The sequence below is a fragment of the Barbus barbus genome, assembly GCF_936440315.1.
Source record: "Barbus barbus genome assembly, chromosome: 3".
In the NCBI taxonomy this organism is placed as follows: domain Eukaryota; kingdom Metazoa; phylum Chordata; class Actinopteri; order Cypriniformes; family Cyprinidae; genus Barbus; species Barbus barbus.
In genome coordinates, this window is record NC_136731.1 from 21558860 (window position 1) to 21579778 (window position 20919).

Sequence of the window (20919 nt, forward strand, 5' to 3'; positions counted from 1 at the left end):
TGTAAGACATCTGAGACTATTCGACCCTTATTATCCTATATTTCAAATGGTATTTTATTATATCTTTTGGGCCCGAGTTTTCTAATCTGATCCCAAAATCGTTGCGGGTTGGTAGCATGCATATCCTCTAATTGTAAAATACAACCCTTATTATACTGTCTTTTAAAATATCTTAACCTTTTGTCAAACTGATTTTGTCTCAATTTAAATTCCGCTCTGCATTGTTGTTTTAGTTCTTTTCCACCTTTACATTTCAGATAAATATGCTCTGCTTTACGCATTAACTTCCACAAATTTTTAAGCTCTTCATTCCAGAAAGGTTTATTTAACCTGTGAATTTTATGAGATGACTTTGGTCTTATTTCTACTCCTCCTAATTCATCATACAACAAATTACATACCCTACTATACAAATTATCTATGACATCTTGTTTGTTTTATGCTACTTGCAATTTATCAACTAGTTCCATTATACCTTTAATTAATTTCTCTGAGGGTCGTTTTAGGTCATGCCTACCTAACTTGCAGGTAGACCTTTTATAAGCCTCGTTATTTACTGACTCCTGATTGATCTCATCTGTATTAAAACCAGTTTGTTGCCGTACACTTAATTCAAGTAATAATAGTGAATGATCTGGAACATGACACCTGTCACTGATCAGATCGTAACATTGACAGTCTGAGATGAGTTGGGATGGAGATATAACTTTAAAATCAAGACAGGTTTCAAGACAATCAAAGGGTATAACTATATAGTCTACAACTGCCTTCCCTTTGGTTGAAATAGAAGTAAAGTTGTCACTAATGGGGCTTACCCGACCATTTAAAACACACATTTTTGCGTCTACTAAAAATTCCAAAAAGGCCTCGCCATGACGATTCACATAGTCATCAATTGCAATACGCATAGGTATATTATCCACCTCTTTCACATAGTCCAACTTGTCACCAATTCGACTATTAAAGTCACCAACAACATAAATTGCATCCAAATTTGAAAATAAATACATCTGACTTGATAAATGAGCAAAAAAAGTGGATGCATGCCTGCCCCAAAAAGATGTCTCGGGGGGTAAATAACATGAGTACACAGCAAAACCATAATCTGAATATCTGTGCGTAAAACAGATCCCTATAATCCCATCAACTGTTTTGTCAACTAATTCTATTTCATATTCTCTAAAAAGACATGATTTAACAAATATACCTACTCCACCCGAGCCTCTTGGTGCTTTAATATGTGTTATCCTATTCTGCCCAAACCATACATAACCCTCTAAATGTATTACTAAATCTCCCATTAAATGCGTTTCATTTAGAGCAATTAGATCAGGTGCAAGTGCTGTTAGAATTGTGGATCGCAAACCTCTGTTCAGGTCAGTCCAGCCGTTAATGTTCCAATGTGCCAGAGTTAAAGAATCTGAAGAGGAATGAACAGCATTTCACGGGGTATCAGTATGGCGTTGTTTCCCATGTCCGTCTACTCGCGGCTGTTCTTTCCTCCGTAATCGTCCATTTCCAGCGACATAGAACTCTGATCCCCCCGGGACCTCCTTGAGAAGCATCTTAAAGTTTGTTTTGATCAGTCTCTCAGTATGAGACTTCGCCGAGCGTATATACACTCTGCTAAACTCCTGTTGCTCTCGTAGTTGCTGCTTTCTCCGTAGAATAGTAACCTTCTCATGAACAGATCTGAACTCCGCTTTCACCACTCCCGGTGCTCTGCCGTAGGCCCGCATCCTCTCTACCGCAATCGGCACAGCCTCACTGCCGAGACCCTTGATGACGAGCTGCTGCACCTTCATCTGGATATCCTCCTCTTCTTCTTCTAGTAAACCCAAAATGACAATCGACACGTCTGGATCAAACCGTGCCTTAGATGCCTTGGTATCCGCGTTTATCTTTATTTCTAAAGTGTCAATCCGTGCCTCCAATCGCCCGATTTCCAGATCCATATGCGCACGTATCGGCTTACTTTGTTTCACCAGTTCAGACAGAACTTGGCTTTGACTTTTCTGAATAGTGGATTCAAGGCGTCCAACTTTGCTGTTCAACTCCTTTGTAATACTGCCGCTCATCTCATCCATTTTATCAGCGAGTTTTCTAAGTTCGTGCATAAGTTCTTTGATTTCCATATCTGTGGTAATTGAGTCTGTGTTCTTAGCTCCGCTTCTCAGCGCTCTGCCACTTTCTTTGGACATAAGCAGACCGCACCGGGCACATACGAACAACAAGTTAAATCAATAGTCTGCTCGGAAATATTTTTCTTATTCGGACAAACGTTCCAGTTTTCTTGTTTATTTTTTTTTCCTCCAACAAAAACCTGCGTGCAGGTAGCATGCGTGTAGCCTACCGTGAACCGGAAGTGAATCTGCTTTTATTTATATGAGTAAATAAATCCTCACAAACTAGCAGATTAAATCAGTCATTTGAAAACAGTCAGCTGGACCGTGTCTTCTCTCTTTCACTCTATCAAAGCGGTTTCACATCAGCGCATATCGTCTGCAACGAGCTTCTGCACACCGATCCAAGACTTTCGCTCGCATTTTGGGACAGTTGACAAAATTGTAACTTGCTTAATCGGGTCATTGTTGCATCGTCACAAAAATGTATAATGGACACATCTTTTTAAGCCAATAGGTACTCGCGCTCTCCAGAGGCTGTTTCAAGGCTGAGCGCTCACAGTCACATCCAAAGCCGCCTATAGCGAGTATCATATTGAGTTATTTTACGTAGTTTATTTGTTGTACTTAAGTGGCCAAATACACACAAAATTACGCAAAAATGGCTGTCCTGGCGAGTATGTTATTTATGTTACACAAATGCAGAGGTCTGTGCGACGGACATGGGCGGATACATGGGAAAGTGTGGAGTGAATGCGTCATCTGTGTCAGAAGGTTCTGAACTCGTACGTGCTCGTACCGAAATCATATCAAAACCAACAACATGCAAGTGCTATGACAAATCTTGGTTAGCCTAACGCAGTACACGTAGAAGGTTTTTGTTTCGTTTTTTTTTTTTTTTTTTTAAAGAAAACGAGTAGATAGAATAGAAAAAAGAAACCTATTGTTAGTTTTACAAGAAAAGCTGGCAGTTAGAGAATACATATGCAATTGATAGAGGGTCAAATGTGTGTGTGTTTTTTTTTTTTATAAAAAGAAATAAGAAGATCGATAGATAAAATAAAATTAGAATAGAGATTGCTAGAGTGCTATATATACTATTATGTTTTGCATGACACAAATACAATTGCATTTTTTCCCCCTCATTTTCTATTAACTCTTGAGTAATTGTGAAGCTCTTGGAATAGTGTTGGAACCCTGTGGACCTTTAATGAGCCAATCAATGCCATATTTTACCATCTACAACACTAGATACAAGTGTCTCCATTTCTTTTCCCCTGCTGAGTTCATTGTACCCTTCTTTTCAACTCTCTCACCACATTTGCGTCTTGCCTGTCCTGTCTACCTCTGTCTGTGACCTTGTCTGTCTGTGCCGGTCAGTGTGTGTCTATGTGTGTGTGCGTTCAAGGCTGAGGGCATGGCCTTTCCACTCCACTCTCTAAACCTCCCCAGGCTTTAATTACTGCATTTGGATAATGAGTCAAATCCAATCACTCTTCTCCACTATTCTGAATTAGTATACAGCTCTTATTATGGCAGCACCAGCCCCAGTTTCTTCACACCAGCTGTCCCGCAGTGACACGTCTTCATTCCTCACCCCTCATTCTTTCACTTCACTTAGAGAAAGGCAGAGGATGGGGGAGGAAACAAGAAGAAAAGAAATGCAATGGAAAAATCATTCAAGGGGGGAAATATGAATATGGAATGGAGAGACCTGTTGATAGGAAAAAAAAGAGGTTACACGCAAAGTCCATGCATAGATACTTTTTGAATGAAAGGTGGTGATATTGAAATGATATTTCCCTATTGTGCTGTGTATTACATTTATAAAGTCAGAGCTATGACCTGCAGGCTAAGTTGAGGAGTGTTTTAATACTATTTTGTCATGCTTTAAAGAAGGCACACTTGTGTGTGTTAACTAACATACTAAAACACATGTAAATGACTTGATTATAATTTTAACTGTATTGTGTTATTTGATATTGCAATTAAAGTATTTAAAATGCACTAAAATGCAAGTTCATCATTACAAATATGGAACTACTATATATATTTAAATACATGACATACAAGTTTCAATAGAAATTACATCAAAGTATATTTTAATTTACCACAAATGCTAGACAGTACATTTAGCAGTTCACTTTAGCCATATTTCAAATACAATAGAAGTAATTAAGAAATTACATATAGATATGTATATGTAAGTCCTAATTAAGTGGGTAAAAAAAGTTCAAATAATTGCAATTATTATATATTTAAACTATAATACATTTTCATTTAATTGTCAATAACATGCAATTTTGCAAAGTTTTTGAACAGTTATATTCTTCTAATTGATTATTATTATTATTATTGTTGTTGTTTGTAATAAGTACATATGTGCTATATGATAAAAATGTGCTTCTCTTTCACAAGGGATGTTTTGCAACAACAGGCATTAAACATAATATATATATATATATATATATATATATATATATATATATAATAGAACATTAAAAATAAATGAAATAATCTGGCGGAAAAAAGTAACTTTTACATACCGAATATGGTATGAGAGAGTGAGGACTGTTTTGGAGAGTGTGTTTGATTTACCACAGTTAGCTCAGTTATTAAGCTGCCCACACAATATAATATGACTTTAAAATGATTAGCGTTGTGCCAGCCTACACCGTTACTCAGTAAATAGCTTGTTAATGGCTGCTAAAGCGACAGTGTCTTGGAACCTGCAAAGCTGCTGTCACACTACTGAAAAATGTGGTTAAGTTAGTATTACTGCTTGTAGTTACCCTTCATCATTGATGAGGCACCGTGCTAATGGAGGCAATGCCAGTTTGACTTTTGCTTGCCTCATTGCCTGCTTCCATTTCCTCCAATAAGTTCTAGTCTACACATTTGGAGATAAATAAAAATGGCACAACCAAAATTAAAATGTTTGTAAGCGTGAAGCTGTCAGTTTGTACAGAGACTGTTTAGAGCCAGCGGACCAGTGATCAATCTGATAAAATCACATGAATACATTCTTCATTTCATCCCACAACACATACATAGATGTTGGGCTGAGTAGTCAATAGTTCTACAGCTAGCTCATACTTGTGCAGTCTAGTCCCAGATCACGTGTGCTTGTTCAGTGGCATTAGTGACAGCAGGAGGAAAAATCCTTCGTCCACAAACTGTGTCCCGGTTTATTTGCTTCTCATTTGTTTCGAATGCCATTCTGTTATGACCAAATCTTTTTGTAATTATGAGAAAATACAGTGAGCAATTTGCATTCACAAAGCATGTTTTAAGCAAACTGCATGGCGAACTTCTGAGATGATCTGTGTTTGATTAGTGTTGGGAGAAAATAATTAAATGTAGTGACTAACCTAACTATATTCAGTACATCACTTCAGTTGTGTGGGACCTCAGGTACTGCACGGTGTGTCGTTTACACTAGGTAAACATTGGTTCATTGGCTAGTAGTCAAAAGTTTTTTTTGGAAAACTAGACGACTACTAAAATTATGTAGTCATTTTAAGTCCTAATACACATTAGCTCTGGTTACTCCAACCCTCACCCTAGATAAACTTTTGATAATGAATAATGCTATGTTTCACAAATACGCTTGCCTTAAGGTAGGATCTCAAAATTACCCAATGGGAGTTTCAAACTCTGGTAACCTATCCGCCATCTCCGACCCAAATTCATTCCAATTACACATTCCAATCACTTTCCAAAAACTGACCCTGAACAAAGATTTCCAGATAATTCTCATCCAGATATTTACTTACCCAAGGTCATTTTCCTAATCATTTGTGGACCTGCTTATATCAAAAAGACAAAATGAAAATACAACTATCCTATCTTTTAAATGGGTTCCATCCTTTAGCTTGAGACTTTCCAGCATTTTAATTCGGATTACAAAAATTATTCCCCTCAGTCCAATTTTGCCTTCTGATTGGAGATAATGTCTGTGGGAGCAGAATACGCTCATAAATGAGGGAATGATCCTATTAATCCAGTAGCCGTAGTCAAGTTTGGGAGATAACTGGCTGGTCACAGTCGGAGATACAGGCAGATAAAGAGACTGAGAGAAAGGCAGAAATGATTGGGCTGACGTATATTTGGCGTAGTTTGTGGGATGGCAACGTGCAACATGGGACGTACCGGCTTGCTGAAGCTATATGAACATGTGGGTGGGTGATTGGTTGGCTGTGTGATTGGCCTCCTGTGGCGAGGCAGTGCCGAGCCCAGAGTAATGGTTTAATCAGTGACCAGCAGTATGGAGCTATGTGTTCACTCCACGGGAATGCTGCGGAAACAAGACTCCATGCTGGCACACTCTAATCCCACTTCTCCTCTTTATATGTGTGTGTGTGTGTGTCATGTAGGCGTAAAGGAGTGTGTCTGTTTGAATGCACACCAGAACAGCCTTGTATGAAGCGTGTTTACCTCAGCAAATCTCCCAATCATCTGAACAGGCCTGAACCCTTAAATCTACACATTTATGGCAAGATTACACCATCCATCCCCACGCTGATGTCTCCACACTTGCTTGCTGTAGTGAGCCTGTGTGACAGCTACACGACTGTGTGATGTATGATGCAGTTACGTATGTCCACGTTCCATGGCGGCCACTAGGGAACAGGACAAGGATTACAGAACCGTTGAGTGGGAAACCATTTTAGAGAGTCACAGGCATGATGTTAAGTGCACTGGGATGAATGGTTGACATTAGCAGACAAAAGGAGTATGCTTTTAGATCCTGTTCTGAGCCACGTCTGACTTTCACATTGACCTGGAGTGAAAAGGGGTGGCTCAGAATCACAAGAGACAAAGAGAACTTTACATTGTGGTCCTTCTGAATAGATGTACTTGTTCCATTTGTCCATGTAACAGAGTCGGTACATTACTGTTACTTACAGAAGCATGCCTCGACTAAGCAGGTTTTTCGAATTGTCGGCTTTTTCATGAAAAATGTTCCCTCCATTTGATTGCAAAGTCTTTGAAGCTGCAAGAGCTGAAGGAATGAATTTCAGGAGTACTGAGCGCTTCATTGATCAGATTTTCCTGTGCACGGTACTCTGTGGGTCAAATCCACCCCCTCATCTTTCAGCACAATGGACAGCTCCACAGGTTCCCCCTCTCTCTTTGTCAGCACCATGGAGACCTCCACTGCCTGGTTTTTGTCCTTCTGTGAGTCGAGGCGGCTGGCGGCCATTTTACATGGCTGGATCTTCAAACACTTTGAAAGCTCTTGTTCAGATAAAGTATGCCACTCTGTGCCACTCTCAGGCCCTCTCAGCCAGGCACGATGATTAACTCTACGGCACCTGCAGCCCTCTTAACGTGTCTCTCTCTCTTTCTCTTAAATTGAGTGTAAATGGCAGACGCCACGTGTGGGCAGAAAGGGCCGGTCGGATCTCTCCTCTAGGTGCTGCTTCTGCTCAGGTGTTTGGTTATTAACTCCCAAAGCGATTTGGACACATGGTAGCTGATTTTTTATTCTGGAGTCTTGTGTTCGGGTGGTGGATGGCACCTGGCGGAGAGCTGTGTGAAGGAGTGGGAGGATGTTAACAGTACGTAACTCTCACAGTTTGTTTGAGCGAGAGGGTAGATAGTTTGCTCCTCAGGACTACGAAGGCTGAAAATATGATTACTGACTGTGAAAAACCTTTGTCCATTTGTCTAATTATTTATTTATTTTCCCTTTAAAGGTTATTTTGTGAGTCATAAATGTTTGCTGTAATAAACAGCTCCCTATGCTGTAAGAGTTATTCATCAATAATCCATGCAAGTGGTAGGCTCATTTTGAAATCAACATGCAGTCAAATTTGACCCGGTTTGTTTTATTAACAAATGTTACTGAACTTATTGTGCACGATTCATCTCTTTATTCCCAGATGTTTTTCGTAATTGTTTATTATATTCTGTCTCTCTTTCTTTGTAAACCCCTACTTTCTATCATCCTGCTATGTAAAATCCACACTTAATGAATCAGGCAATTCATATGTAAAAAAATCAGGTCCCACTCCCAGAAAATATCCTGTTTTGCTCAGAATTTTGCTAAATTGCAGTAGAAATTGGGTTGAGAAGAGTTCAATGCTGAATGTGTTTATTTTTCTTCATGCAGCGTTAAGTCGCTCTGCAATGCCATTTGGTCTGATGCGGAGGGAGTTGGCATGCGAGGGTTACCCCATCGAGCTCCGCTGCCCTGGCAGTGATGTCATCATGATCGAGACAGCCAACTACGGTCGCACGGATGACAAGATCTGTGACGCCGACCCCTTTCAGATGGAGAATGTACAGTGCTACCTGCCAGACGCCTTCAAGATCATGTCACAAAGGTACATCAGAGCAGTGTTCGTTTCTAGTGTCTATTTTAGCTATAGTTTTTCACTTTCACACTTCCATTTAACATACCATTGGGGTCAGTATATGTACGTGTGTATTATATTTGCAAACAAATAATACTTTTAAATGCTGCTCTTTTTCTTTTGAAGTTTCTCTTCATAAAAAAATGAAAAAATGTATTATGGTTTCCACAATAATAATAATTAAGTATTAGACTGTTTTCAACATTGCTAATAATACGAAATGTTTGTTGAGCAGCAAATCAGCATATTATAATGATTTCTGAAGGATCATGTGACACTGAGGATGGGAGTAATGATGCTTACATTTTACAATATATCAAAATAGAAAATATTTTATAATCATAATATTTCACAATAATGATGTTTTCATAGTATTTTTGATTAAAAAAAAAATACAGACTTGGTGAGCATAAGACACTTGAATAAAAAAATCCTACTTATCCCAAACGTTTGAACAGTAAATGTGTATGGTAATCATCATTGCTTTTTAATTAAAACCTTTCTGATTATCATCATGATACATATTTTTGGTCTTATCTTCGTTATGGGGACTTTTCAACATTAACACTGCATAGGAGCGAAAGGGTGCTATAAATGTTACAAATGACTCTGACTGTTCATGTCACTGTTTTGTTTTGCGTGCACTGTGTATTCCAGAGTGTATTGATACGGTTGAGTGGTTAAGTGACTGTTTAGTGTGTTTGTTTGAATAATGTGTGTATAACCGTGTTTGTGTGTGTGTTTGTGTGTGTACCCCGCCTTCAGTTGCAGTCCCTGTCTCTGCTCAGCGTTTGCTTCCTCCGTGACGAGATCAATGATTCCCTCTTCTAGCTATCCATCAGCCTTGTAATAGAGAAAGTGAGAGAGCGAAAGAGAAGGAACCGAGAAGGCATGTGGGAGGGATTAGTAGATTGAGAGAGGGATTGGACTGGGAATGACGCTGCAGTAGTAGAGAGATGATGAGGGGATATATAGAAAGAGGGATTTGAAAAGAGAAGTGTCTCTGCATCTGTTTGAGGCAGAATACATTTTTACCATGCTAGATCTATGTTTGCATTTTATGCCGATAACAGCCCTGCATTCATACATTTATCTGCTTTAGTTGGAGGCAATAGCTCTAAGTAGGTTTGAGCTGGAGGAATAGTCTGCTGCCTCCGCACCCCTCCGACTGACGCTATCTGTCACATGATCACACCGGGAGAGAATTGATTTCCGTGCTTGCCAAGGCTCATGCTTAGGACCAGAAATTTGACAAACCCCTAACCCTGAGTGTTAAATTTTCGACATAAGGCCTGTGCCACAGCATTTGTGCTACAAATCACAATTGGAGTCATGTGTCTTTTTGAGGAGAGTCTGATATTACTTTTTCTAAGCTGTAGGTATTACAATTGAATTTGAAATTACTTCACAACTGTTAAAAAGTACATTCTATACAGTATGAATATGGGTAGCATGAATGAAATGTTGTTACTGTCACATTACCTACAAGCAACAGTTGCGTCTCTTCACTGTCATTCATAAATCCTCTCCCATGGCCTCATTTCGCTCTTTTTTTTAATACTATGAATTTGGACATGCTACTTGCCTCACATACTGTTTTTGACATACTAAATAGTAGGGAAGTATGCTATTGTAGTCGCAGTGAGTGACTTCAACAGTGTACAGTCACCTAGAGTAATGCTAGAAAATACACTCAGAACAGCATAGCAATTGTTTCATGTGCATCTGTGCATCTCTGACTTACTAATGTTGTGCAACGGTTTGGCTGTGCAAAGGCCACATGAATGGGAAATGGTCAAGAGAGCAACTTTAAATCCTAAATATTAAACCATCCTGAATTATGTCATAATAATATGTTCTCTTTGTTTAAATAGTGTTACGTGGGGTTTATGTAATAAAATGTCCTTACAGTGTTTACATGGCTTTTCTATTCTTTATTAAATTATGATTTAATTTTTGATTTCATTCTGGTTTAGAGAAAAGTGACTTGTGCAGGTGCTAAACTCAGAATACCTCAGTTAAAATATATGTGTGTGTGTGTGTTTAAGGGATGTTTAGATAACTATAAAAAATGATCGAAATTATTGAATTGATCTGTTTAAATACTTCAGTTTAGTTTGATGTACAGTGGCATGCGAAAGTTTGGGAACCCCTTGCAGAAACTGTGAAAATGTGGATAATTTTACCAAAATAAGAGAGATCATACAAAATGCATGTTATTTTTTATTTAGTACTGTCCTGAGTAAGATATTTTCCATAAAAGATGTTTACATATAGTCCACAAGACAAAAAAATAGCTGAAATTATTAAAATAACCACATTCAAAAGTTTGGGAACCCTTGGTTCTTAATACTGTGCGTGGTTACCTGGATGATCTACGACTGTTTTTTTGTTTTGTGATGGTTGTTCATGAGTCCCTTGTTTGTTCTGAACAGTTAAACTGAGCACTGTTCTTCAGAAAAATCCTCCAGGTCCTGCAGAATCTTCAGTTTTCCAGCATCTTTTGCATATTTTAACCCTTTCCAGCAGTAACTGTATGATTTTGAGATCCACCTTTTCACGCTGAGGATGATTGAGGGACTCAAACACAACAATTAAAAAAGGTTCAAACATTCACTGATGCTCCTGAAGGAAACACGATGCATTAAGAGCCGGGGGGTGAAAACTTTTGAACAGGATGAAGATGTCCAAATTTTTCTTATTTTGTTGAAATATCATATTTTTCCATTTAGTACTGCCCTTCTGATGCGACAGAAGATACTTGCATGTTTCCTGGAAGCCAAATGAAGTACAATTTACCTAGTTTTCACCCCCAGCTCTTAATGCATCGTGTTTCCTTCAGGAACATCAATGAATGTTTGAACCTTTTTTAATTGTTGTGTTTGAGTCCCTCAATCATCCTCAGCATGAAAAGGTGGATCTCAAAATCATACAGTTACTGCTGGAAAGGCTCGCACTGGACACATACAGTTGTGCCTTTCCTGGTCGGGCTCCCTGAAGGGAGGAGGACAGAAGGCCTGAAGTACGACCAGCTGTGGTACAACCGTCAGAACCTTCGGTATGCACCCCGCACGGGGGTAGAGCAAGACTTTCGCCGAACCGGACGCAAAGTCGATATGCGAAGGGGCCACAGATAGGGCCTGAAGGTCACTCACCCTCCTCAGAGAGGTGATAGCCAGTAGAAAGACGGTCTTGATCGTGAGGAGTCTATCAGTTATCTCCCCGAGAGGCTCAAAGGGTGCTCTGCACAGAGCCTCTAGTACCACAGCCAGGTCCCACGTGGGGACACGGGGTCATACAGGCGGCCTCAGCCTCAGCGCACCGCGGAGGAAACGTGTAACCAGGGGGTGTCTGCCCACTGACTGGCCACCGATTAGGGCGTGGTACGACGAGATAGCTGCCACGTAGACCTTAATAGTGGAGTGGGTTAATCCTGCGGAGAAGCGGACCTGCAGGAACTCCAGAACTGCGCGGATCGGGCAGTTGACTGGGTCGAGCTGGCGGTCCCCGCACCATGAAGTGAAGAGTTTCCACTTCAAGGCGTACAGTTTCCTCGTAGAGGGAGCTCTGGATTGGAGGATGGTCTCGACAACCTCGGTTGACAGACCGGAAGCTATGAGTTGTGCCCCCTCAGGGGCCACACCCACAGCCTCCAGCACTCCGGGCGGGGGTGCACAAGGGTGCCCCCGGCCTGTGAGAGGAGATCGCTCCTGATCGGTACCGGCCACGGGGTGCCGTCGAGGAGGGAAATCAGATCCGAGAACCATACTCGGCCCAGCCAGAACGGTGGGTGCCTCGTCCCGGCGCACTCTCGCCAAAACCCCCGGGATCAGAGCGATCGGGGGGGAAGGCGTACAGACAAAGCCTCGGCCAGGTCTGTACCATAGCATCCAGTCCCAGAGGCGCTGGAGGAGCTAGAGAGAACCAAAGGGGACATTGCGCCGACTCTCGAGTCGCAAAGAGGTCCACCTGTGCTTGGCCAAAAACCTTCCAAATCTGCTTCACCACCTGGGGTGAAGCATCCATTCCCCGGGCCTCGGCCCCTGTCTCGACAGGACGTCTGCTCCGACGTTGAGATACCCAGGAATGTGCACAGCTCTCAATGATAGAAGCTTGCCCTGGGACCACACAAGGATCTGGTGTGCCAGCTTGTACAAGGGGCGCGACCGCAGACCTCCTTGGTGGTTGATGTAAGAGACCACTGCCGTGCTGTCGGTGCGGACCAGCACGTGGCGATCTCTTAGGTCTGGGAGGAAGTGCTTGAGAGCACGGAACACAGCTAGGATCTCTAGCCAGTTGATATGCCACGTCAGGTGGCGACCACTCCACAGACCGCGGGCAGGGTGGCCACTCATGACCGCACCCCAACCGGTGAGGGAAGCGTCCGTCGCTAGCGAGACGCGGCGACAAGGAGCTCCCAGCACTGGGCCCTGGGAAAAGAACCAGGGTTTCCTCCACATGTCTAAGGCACGGATGCAGCACCGTGACACCTTGACAGCGCGGAGCGAGTTTCCCCTCAGGGCGACCCCCCTGGTCTTGAGCCACCACTGTAGGGGCCTCATGTACAGCAGGCCAGAAGGAATCACGCTGGACGCAGCTGCCGTGAGCCCAAGCAGCCTCTGAAACTGCTTGACAGTGAATGGCTGGCCCTCTCGCACTCTCCTGACTGCCGTGAGGATCGACTTGATCCGAGCAGGGGTCAAACGAGCCTGCATCGTGGTCGAATCCCACACCACGCCTAGATAAGTGGTTCTCTGAGCTGGAGAAAGCACACTATTTTTGGCGTTTAGTCTTAGCCCCAAATCTTTCATGTGGGCGAGAACGACATCTCGATGCCGAACTGCCAACTGCTCTGATTGAGCAAGAATCAACCAATCGTCGATATAATTTAGTATGCGGATGCCTTGCAGTCGCAACGGGACCAGGGCCGCATCCACACACTTGGTGAAAGTGCGGGTGAGAGTGCTAGGCCGAAGGGAAGAACCCGATATTGGTACGCTTTACCCCCGAAAGCGAACCTCAGGAACTTCCTGTGAGAGGGAAGGATGGACACATGCAAATAGGCATCTTTGAGGTCTATCGTGACAAACCAGTCCTCGGACCTGATTTGAGACACGATCTGCTTGACCGTCAGCATCTTGAACTTCAGCAGTCTGACTGAGAGGTTCAAGAGACGCTAGTCCAGTATGGGCCTCAGCCCTCCATCCCTCTTCGGAACAATGAAGTACCGGCTGTAGAAGCCGGTGTACACTTCGTGAGGTGGAACCAACTCTATGGCTTCCTTTTTCAGCAAAGTGTTGACTTCTTGTTCTAGGACCAGAGCCTGCTCGGGGCGGACCGTAGTCACACAGACCCCGTTGAACCGCGGGGGTGGCCCATCGAACTGGATGGAATAGCCAGCCTCTACCGTCCGCAGGACCCAGAGAGACACGTTCGGCAGCCATTGCCAGGCTGCCAAACGATCTACTAAGGGAATCAGTCTCTCGAGACTGACCTCTGGTGTTAGAGAAGCGGCCAGACCGCTGTCTTGCTGCGGTGCACCGACAGGAGACGCGTAATCTGGCGGCTGAGGCGAGTTCCTCAGGCCCGCTGAAGTCACAGGCGGTAGAACCTTAGAATAACGCTCGCTGGGACCTGCTGTGCCCTGGAACTGCAGGGTTGGCAGACAAATCCCCGGAGGGCACCGAGGGGAGACGGTCACCGTGAGCCGCGGTGTAAGCCGCTCCTCCCCAGTAGGGGTCGTCCTCCGTAGTCCTGGGGCTCGACCGTCAGGACATCTGAACGAACCAGAGAGACACATTTGGCAGCTCGCTGTCCAACGAGCTACCAAGGGAATCAGTCTCTCGAGACTGACCTCTGGTGTCAGAGAAGCGGCCAGACCGCTGCCTCGCTGCGGCGCACCGACAGGAGACGCGTAATCTGGCGGCTGAGGCGAGTTTCTCAGGCCCGCTGAAATCACAGGCGGAAGAACCTGAGAGCAACACTCGCTGGGACCTGCTGTGCCCTGGAACTGCAGGGTTGACAGACAAATCCCTGGAGAGCACCTGAGGGGAAACGGTCACCTGGGGCTCGCCTGTCAGGACCTGTTGCGCGAGGAGCTGGTATGCGGAGGAGGCTGCGCCCGCCCAGTAGCCGCCTCACATAACCTCTGCCCACAACCCGAGCACGAGCCTTTAAATGACGATGCCGCAGAGGGAGACAGATAGCTAGCAAGCGTCTGTTCAACCCGCGCTCATTCAGTTCCCGCGGGAACGATTGGCCGGGACGAGAGGTTTCACCCGCGATCTCGACACCTCGGTGAGGAGATCGGGGGAAATGGAAGGCTCGTGCGAGGAAGTGGCTCCTCAAACTGGGGCGAAAAAGGTGGCGAAACCTCATCAACGCTCGTCACATCAATCTCCTCGGAGGAAAAAAGACGAAGCGTTGAGCCCTCGTCTCGGGGGGAAGAGACCGCTTCCAAACCGAGAGACGGGGCGCCAGATCTGGCGAATATGGGAGGAGATAGGGAAATGCCCGTCTGACTCTCGCCAGCCAGATCAGCCTTTTTTTCCTCGAGCCCCATGAGCGCAGCTGCCTCAGCAGAGCGGGACCGGCTTTATTTGTGTCTGTACAAACACTGGAGCTTACAAAGCTCATCGATGCCTTCCTCATCCACCTCCTCGGAGGAAGACAGGCGGGGCGTCGCGCCCTCTCTCTGGGGGAAGAGAACCGCTTCCAAGCACAGAGAGCGGGCGCTGGATCTGATGATCCACATGCGAGCTGCGCAAGCGCAGCCACCGCTCTGATTTTGCAAAAGCGGGACCGACAGCGCGCTTGGAGAGCTCGCTATACATTGGAGCGACTGAGGCGGCGAAAACCTTGTCAACGCTCGTCTCATCAACCTCCTCGGAGGAAGAGAGATGAAGCGTCGAGCCCTCGTCTCTGGGGAAAGAGAACCGCTTCCGCACCGAGAGACGGGGCGCCAGATCTGGCGGATACGGGAGGAGATAGGGACATGCCCGTCTGACTCTCGCCAGCCAGATCAGCCTGCGAGCCCCACGCGTGCAGCCGCCACTCTGCCTCAGCAGCAGCGAGGCCAACACCGCGTGGGGAGCCGCTCACAGTGCAGGCAATCGGCTCCCTCAAGAGCCGATGCCGCACCCAAGCAGACCACGCACAGGTTGTGTGTGTGTCCCCACTCGTGATGTAACGAGGGCAAGGACTAACACACCACCTGAAACGCGATCTGGGATCGCCCTCGTCTTTGCCTAACTTAGGCATCTTCTCCTTTGTTTCTGAGACAAACAACACCAAATAGGACTTACAAGACAGAGAATCAGACTGACAACACACAGAGCGCTTGCTGAATGACAAAAAGCTGACGCCGGCTCCGCCGCACGTGCTTATATACCTGGTCGTGACGTCACTCCGCCCGTGACGCCTAGCCCATCCATTAGACTGGTTGTATACAATATTCAGAGTGCCGGTTATGCTGATGGCGTTCCCATAGCGTCTCCGGACGCAGCTCGATGTTCCTGGAAGGGAACTGTTCAGAACAAACAAGGGACTCATGAACAACCATCACAAAACAAAAAAACAGTCGTAGATCATCCAGGTAACCACACACAGTATTAAGAACCAAGGGTTCCCAAACTTTTGAATGTGGTTATTTTAATAATTTCAGCTATTTTTTTGTCTTGTGGACTATATGTAAACATCTTTTATGGAAAATATCTTACTCAGGACAGCACTAAATAAAAAATAACATGCATTTTGTATGATCTCTCTTATTTTGGTAAAATTATCCACATTTTCACAGATTCTGCAAGGGGTTCCCAAACTTTCGATCCCCACTGTATTAGCCTAAATTGTTTTATTTAATTTTATTTCATGCTATATATTGCAGTATATTAGCATATATTATATTATATTATATTATTAAAGATTGTAAACCCCTGATATAGACAATCTTTCAAATTTATATACAGTAGATTAACATTTTAGATGGTTTTGTTCTCTGTAACTAGTAATTGATCATCAAAACACACACCCACACAAATTACGATCTGTTTATTGTCTTTACTCTATATTATATTATATTATTATATTATTGTCACGGTACGGAGTTGATGAACACGCACGAAGATGAAGGATAATAGTCTTTAATAGGTCCAAACATAGGTAAATTCCACACAAAATAAGGCTGTTGGTTTTTGTAGTTTATGGGGACTCTCCATAGGCGTAATGGTTTTTATACTGAACAAACTGTGTGTGCTATTGCCCTACACAACCCTACACCTAAACTTAGCCCTCACAGGAGACTTTGTGCATTTTTAGATTTTCAAAAAAAACACCATTTAGTATGTTTTTTAAGCCTTTTGAATTACGGGGACATAGGCAGTGTCCTCATAAACCACCTTCATATTGTAATACCTCTGTCATACCCATGACATTATACAAATTTGTGTCCTCATAAACCACATAAACATGCACACACACACACACACACACACACACATTACGTACTGGATAATGAAAAGAGTGGAAACTTCACTCTGTCCTCCTATTGTCTGGGCCTGCTGTTAGTATGTGTGTGTGTTTGTGTGTGTGTGAGTGAGAGAGAGAGAGGGTCTGTGAGAGTGTGAATGTAAAGGTGATGATACACGAGGCAACATTTTGAGCAATGTTGCCGGGCAACTTTGGGCAATGTTGCCGTCAACCGGCAACCAGGTGAGACACAGGGCAACTAATTAGGGCAACGGACAGTTGGCAACAACCAATCAGAGAGGAGCAAATCTGTTGCCAAGGAGACGGACACAGCAAAGATGGACGCGGAAACTTTTGCAGCTGTTACTGTTGTCTTGGCTTCAACAATTTTACTTAATTATAGCACAAAACTAAATAGATTATCTGGTTAAATTTGCCATAGTTATTACACACAACAATTTATATTACATGTAATTATTCCATCATTTTAGATGATTTAACTTTCAAAATAGTATTGTGATGGGTATGCAGTATTAAATATCCCAGGGGTTAAAAATTATGAAAGACCGGTGTATCAATAAACTCTGACGTTAACTGTTCGGTCAGTACTGGAGAAGTTAAGAAAATACTTAATATTAAGAAAATATACATACATTTATTATTGCTAAGTTAGACATTATCTTGGTAATTCTATCTCACGCTGAAAGCATGTTGAAACGTTGAAAGCACAATAATCCGAGCTGGAGACGCTGTTTTTAAGGCTGATTTGTGTGCGCGTATCAAAAAGGGAAAGCAAATTTGAGGCTTTGAGTGTGCGTCCAAACGATCAAATACACACACGTCAGTATTTTGAGAGTATTCATTTAAACACAGTTTAAGTCTTAAATTGACGTGAACAGCAGGGAGAAAATCAAACAACAAAATGTAAAGAGAAAATCACTCAGTTATTTTAATCTGAATAACGTTAGCTTTAATACGCATTAATCTATCAAATTACACTGTGAACAACTATGCAGTGTAATTTTACATTCGGCTATTTTATTAGATTTCTTTGTAGGGTATTTTACTTAGACTAGAAAATAAAAATAAAGCACCATTTAGTACATTTGTATCTTTGTCATTTTTTTTTTTTTGTTACTTTGTTTCTTTGTTCATGTTCTTAAACACACAGGTGCATTTACAAATTGATGCTTTAATTGAAAATAACTGCCTTCTTTTTGAATATATTTTAAATGTAATTTTGTCTTTTGATTTCAAAGCTAAATTTTCAGCATCCTTAACTACTTCAGTTACATTCAGAAGATATGCAATTTTCTGATTTGCTGCTCAAAACACATTTATTATTATTATGTTGAAAACAGCTGAGTAGAATGTTTCAGGTTTCTTGAATAGAAAGTTCAGAAGAACAGCATTTATTTGAAATAGAAATCTTTTGTAATATTATAAATGTCTTTATCATCACTTTTGATCAATTTAAAGCATCCTTGCTAAATAAAAATTTATACTTTTTTATATTAAATTATAGACTCCAAGCTTTTGAATGATCTTTTAGATCTTTCTATTCATCAAAGAATCCTGAAAAAAAAAATTAACTCAGCTGTTTTAAATATTGAGAACAACAACAACAACAAAAATAAATTATATATATATATATATATGTGTGTGTGTGTGCCATAACATTATCAAAATAATTAAGTAACCTTTCTGCACCCTATTGCAGCTTCTTCAGACAGGAACTCGTCTTTACAGGCAAAACAAGTGAGAGAGGAGTACTGTAGCTACTTCAACACAAATGGTGCAGTAAGCTGGCAAGAGAATGCAATGTCTTGACTTCTTATGCTTCCTCCACACTGTCACAACCTCAACCAATTTGTTTAATGTACAGAACACAAGAAGATGATAATAAATGAAACACTACAAATCAAATACATTTTGTTTTGTTTATTATTTTTCACTTCAGCCACCTTTGCAAATGTAAAACATAAAATACAAAATGAAATAAGTTAAATAAGTTAATATACTATATTATTATATATTACTGTTATATTAAATAAATTAAAATTACAGATTAATATACACACTAATATACATACTAGTCCTCATCTTGGACAGCATGAGCCAGCTCAATTATCTGCCTTTTGAGCTTCTTCACCTTGTTGTCAGGCAGAGTTTCTAGACAGCTCTCAAGATAATTTAAAAACCCTGTGTGTGGTGAGGAGGCCTTTTTTTTTAGGAAACCCACAGCATACTGCATGGCCTCTGCAGCTTTATCAATTTTTTGCTTTCTGGGCTCAGACACAGCTTTGTGGCACTGGGGTTGAGGTGGAGTAGTAGGAGTATGTGTTGAAGGAAAGAAGGAAGGAGAAGTAGAAGGAAAAGGAGAAGATGTGATGTTCTGTGGAGGCTGGGATGTTGAGGGAGCATCCGAAACAGTCAAGTTGTCAGAGCTTTCTTCAGGGGTGCAGGGGTCACGTAGAAAGGACAGGATGTTGTAATACTTCCACTTGGGGTGGTAAACATCTTCAGCTCCGGACCCAGATTTGCTGCTCTTCAGCACCATGCTGTGCTCCCTCAAAAACATAGTACGGAGGTTTTTAAACTTCCTCTTGATGTCTTCCTCTAAGAATAACAGTAACATATAAATACTCTGTGATATGACAAAGTAGGGCTGTGGCACTGACAAGCTACGCAATATTGCATTCATTATTATAGCCAGTGTTGGGGAAAGTTACTTTTAAAAGTAATGCATTACAATATTGCGTTACTCCCTAAAAAAGTAACTAATTACGTTACTTAGCTACTTTTTATGGAAAGTAATGCGTTACGTTACTTTTGCGTTACTTTTTAAATATGAGCAGGGCTTGATTGTTTTTAATACAAGAAATTACATTAATACAAATGTAAAAGCCCTGTATCTTGTGAAGGAAAAGTAAATTCACGTCTGTAAAGTAAAACTCAGGATAAGAAGGTTTAACACTCTTCGGCAATAACAAAACAATGAAGCACAATTGTTAGTTTATCTAAAGTCATTTTTGCTTATTAGTATGGTTGAACTGGATCATCAAAGGTAAGCAGCAAAGACATTGGTTAATAAAATGGGATTAGATACATTTGTGTTGTTTAACATATTTAATTATTGCAGTTTGCGTCATATTCTGAGTTTGCATTTCACTGTTTTAATTCATTTTGATGAATACTAAATCTGTTTTTTGCGAGTGGGATGAATTCATTCACATTCACATTTAGATCTATAGTAACAGCATGTTCACACAGTTAATAAATGGGGAAAAAGTAACTGGCGTTACTTTTTTGAAAAAGTAACTCAGATATTTTCTTGTAAATTAAAAAGTAATGCGTTACTTTACTAGTTACTTGAAAAAAGTAATATTATTACGTAACTCGTAATGCGTTACCCCCAACACTGATTATAGCCAGGCTTATTTCATATATATGCATAAAGAAATTTTCACAATTGGATGTACCGGTAACTTGCTGAACATCTGACAGTTGCTGACAGAGAGTCTGGAAGGCTTTCGTTTTAAGGTCCCGGTGTTTATATAGTTTTGATTTTGGGTTCCACAGGTAGTCATTCTCTGTATGTGTACACGGACAGACAAAACAAGACAATGTTAGATAAACACTGTTAACGAAATAAGTCAGCTAGCTAGCTAACTATGTAGTAAAATCATGAATTACAAGCTGAGCACATTAAAGGAGCAATAAGGGATCTCCTAGAATTGTTGCTGAACACTGTCGATATTTGACATGAACCCAAACAAACACGCCCCCTTTGCTCCACCTTCAAAATTCTTGTACATGCTACTGCCTGGTCTCAAACCCCGATCGCATCGGGCTAAAAAGTACGCCGGTGTACCTAGATCAGGGAAGATAGGTTTACCTGCACAGCTCTCACCAGCTCTGGCCTCCATTTCACACGCAATGCAAGAGTGGATGTCGCGAAAAATAAA

At 42.1% G+C, this 20919-nt stretch overlaps 1 protein-coding gene across 1 annotated transcript in view; it reads left to right on the forward strand.

Annotated features, from left to right (window-relative positions):
• LOC306846466 (adhesion G protein-coupled receptor L1-like) overlaps positions 1 to 20919 on the forward strand; it is a gene marked incomplete at both ends in the record, with an annotated part of 117947 nt that overhangs the window by 19192 nt on the left and 77836 nt on the right. The window contains one exon of the mRNA XM_079379886.1: positions 8242 to 8455. Within this exon, the coding sequence (XP_079236012.1) occupies positions 8242 to 8455 (214 nt within the window). The remainder of the gene's footprint in view (positions 1 to 8241; positions 8456 to 20919) is intronic.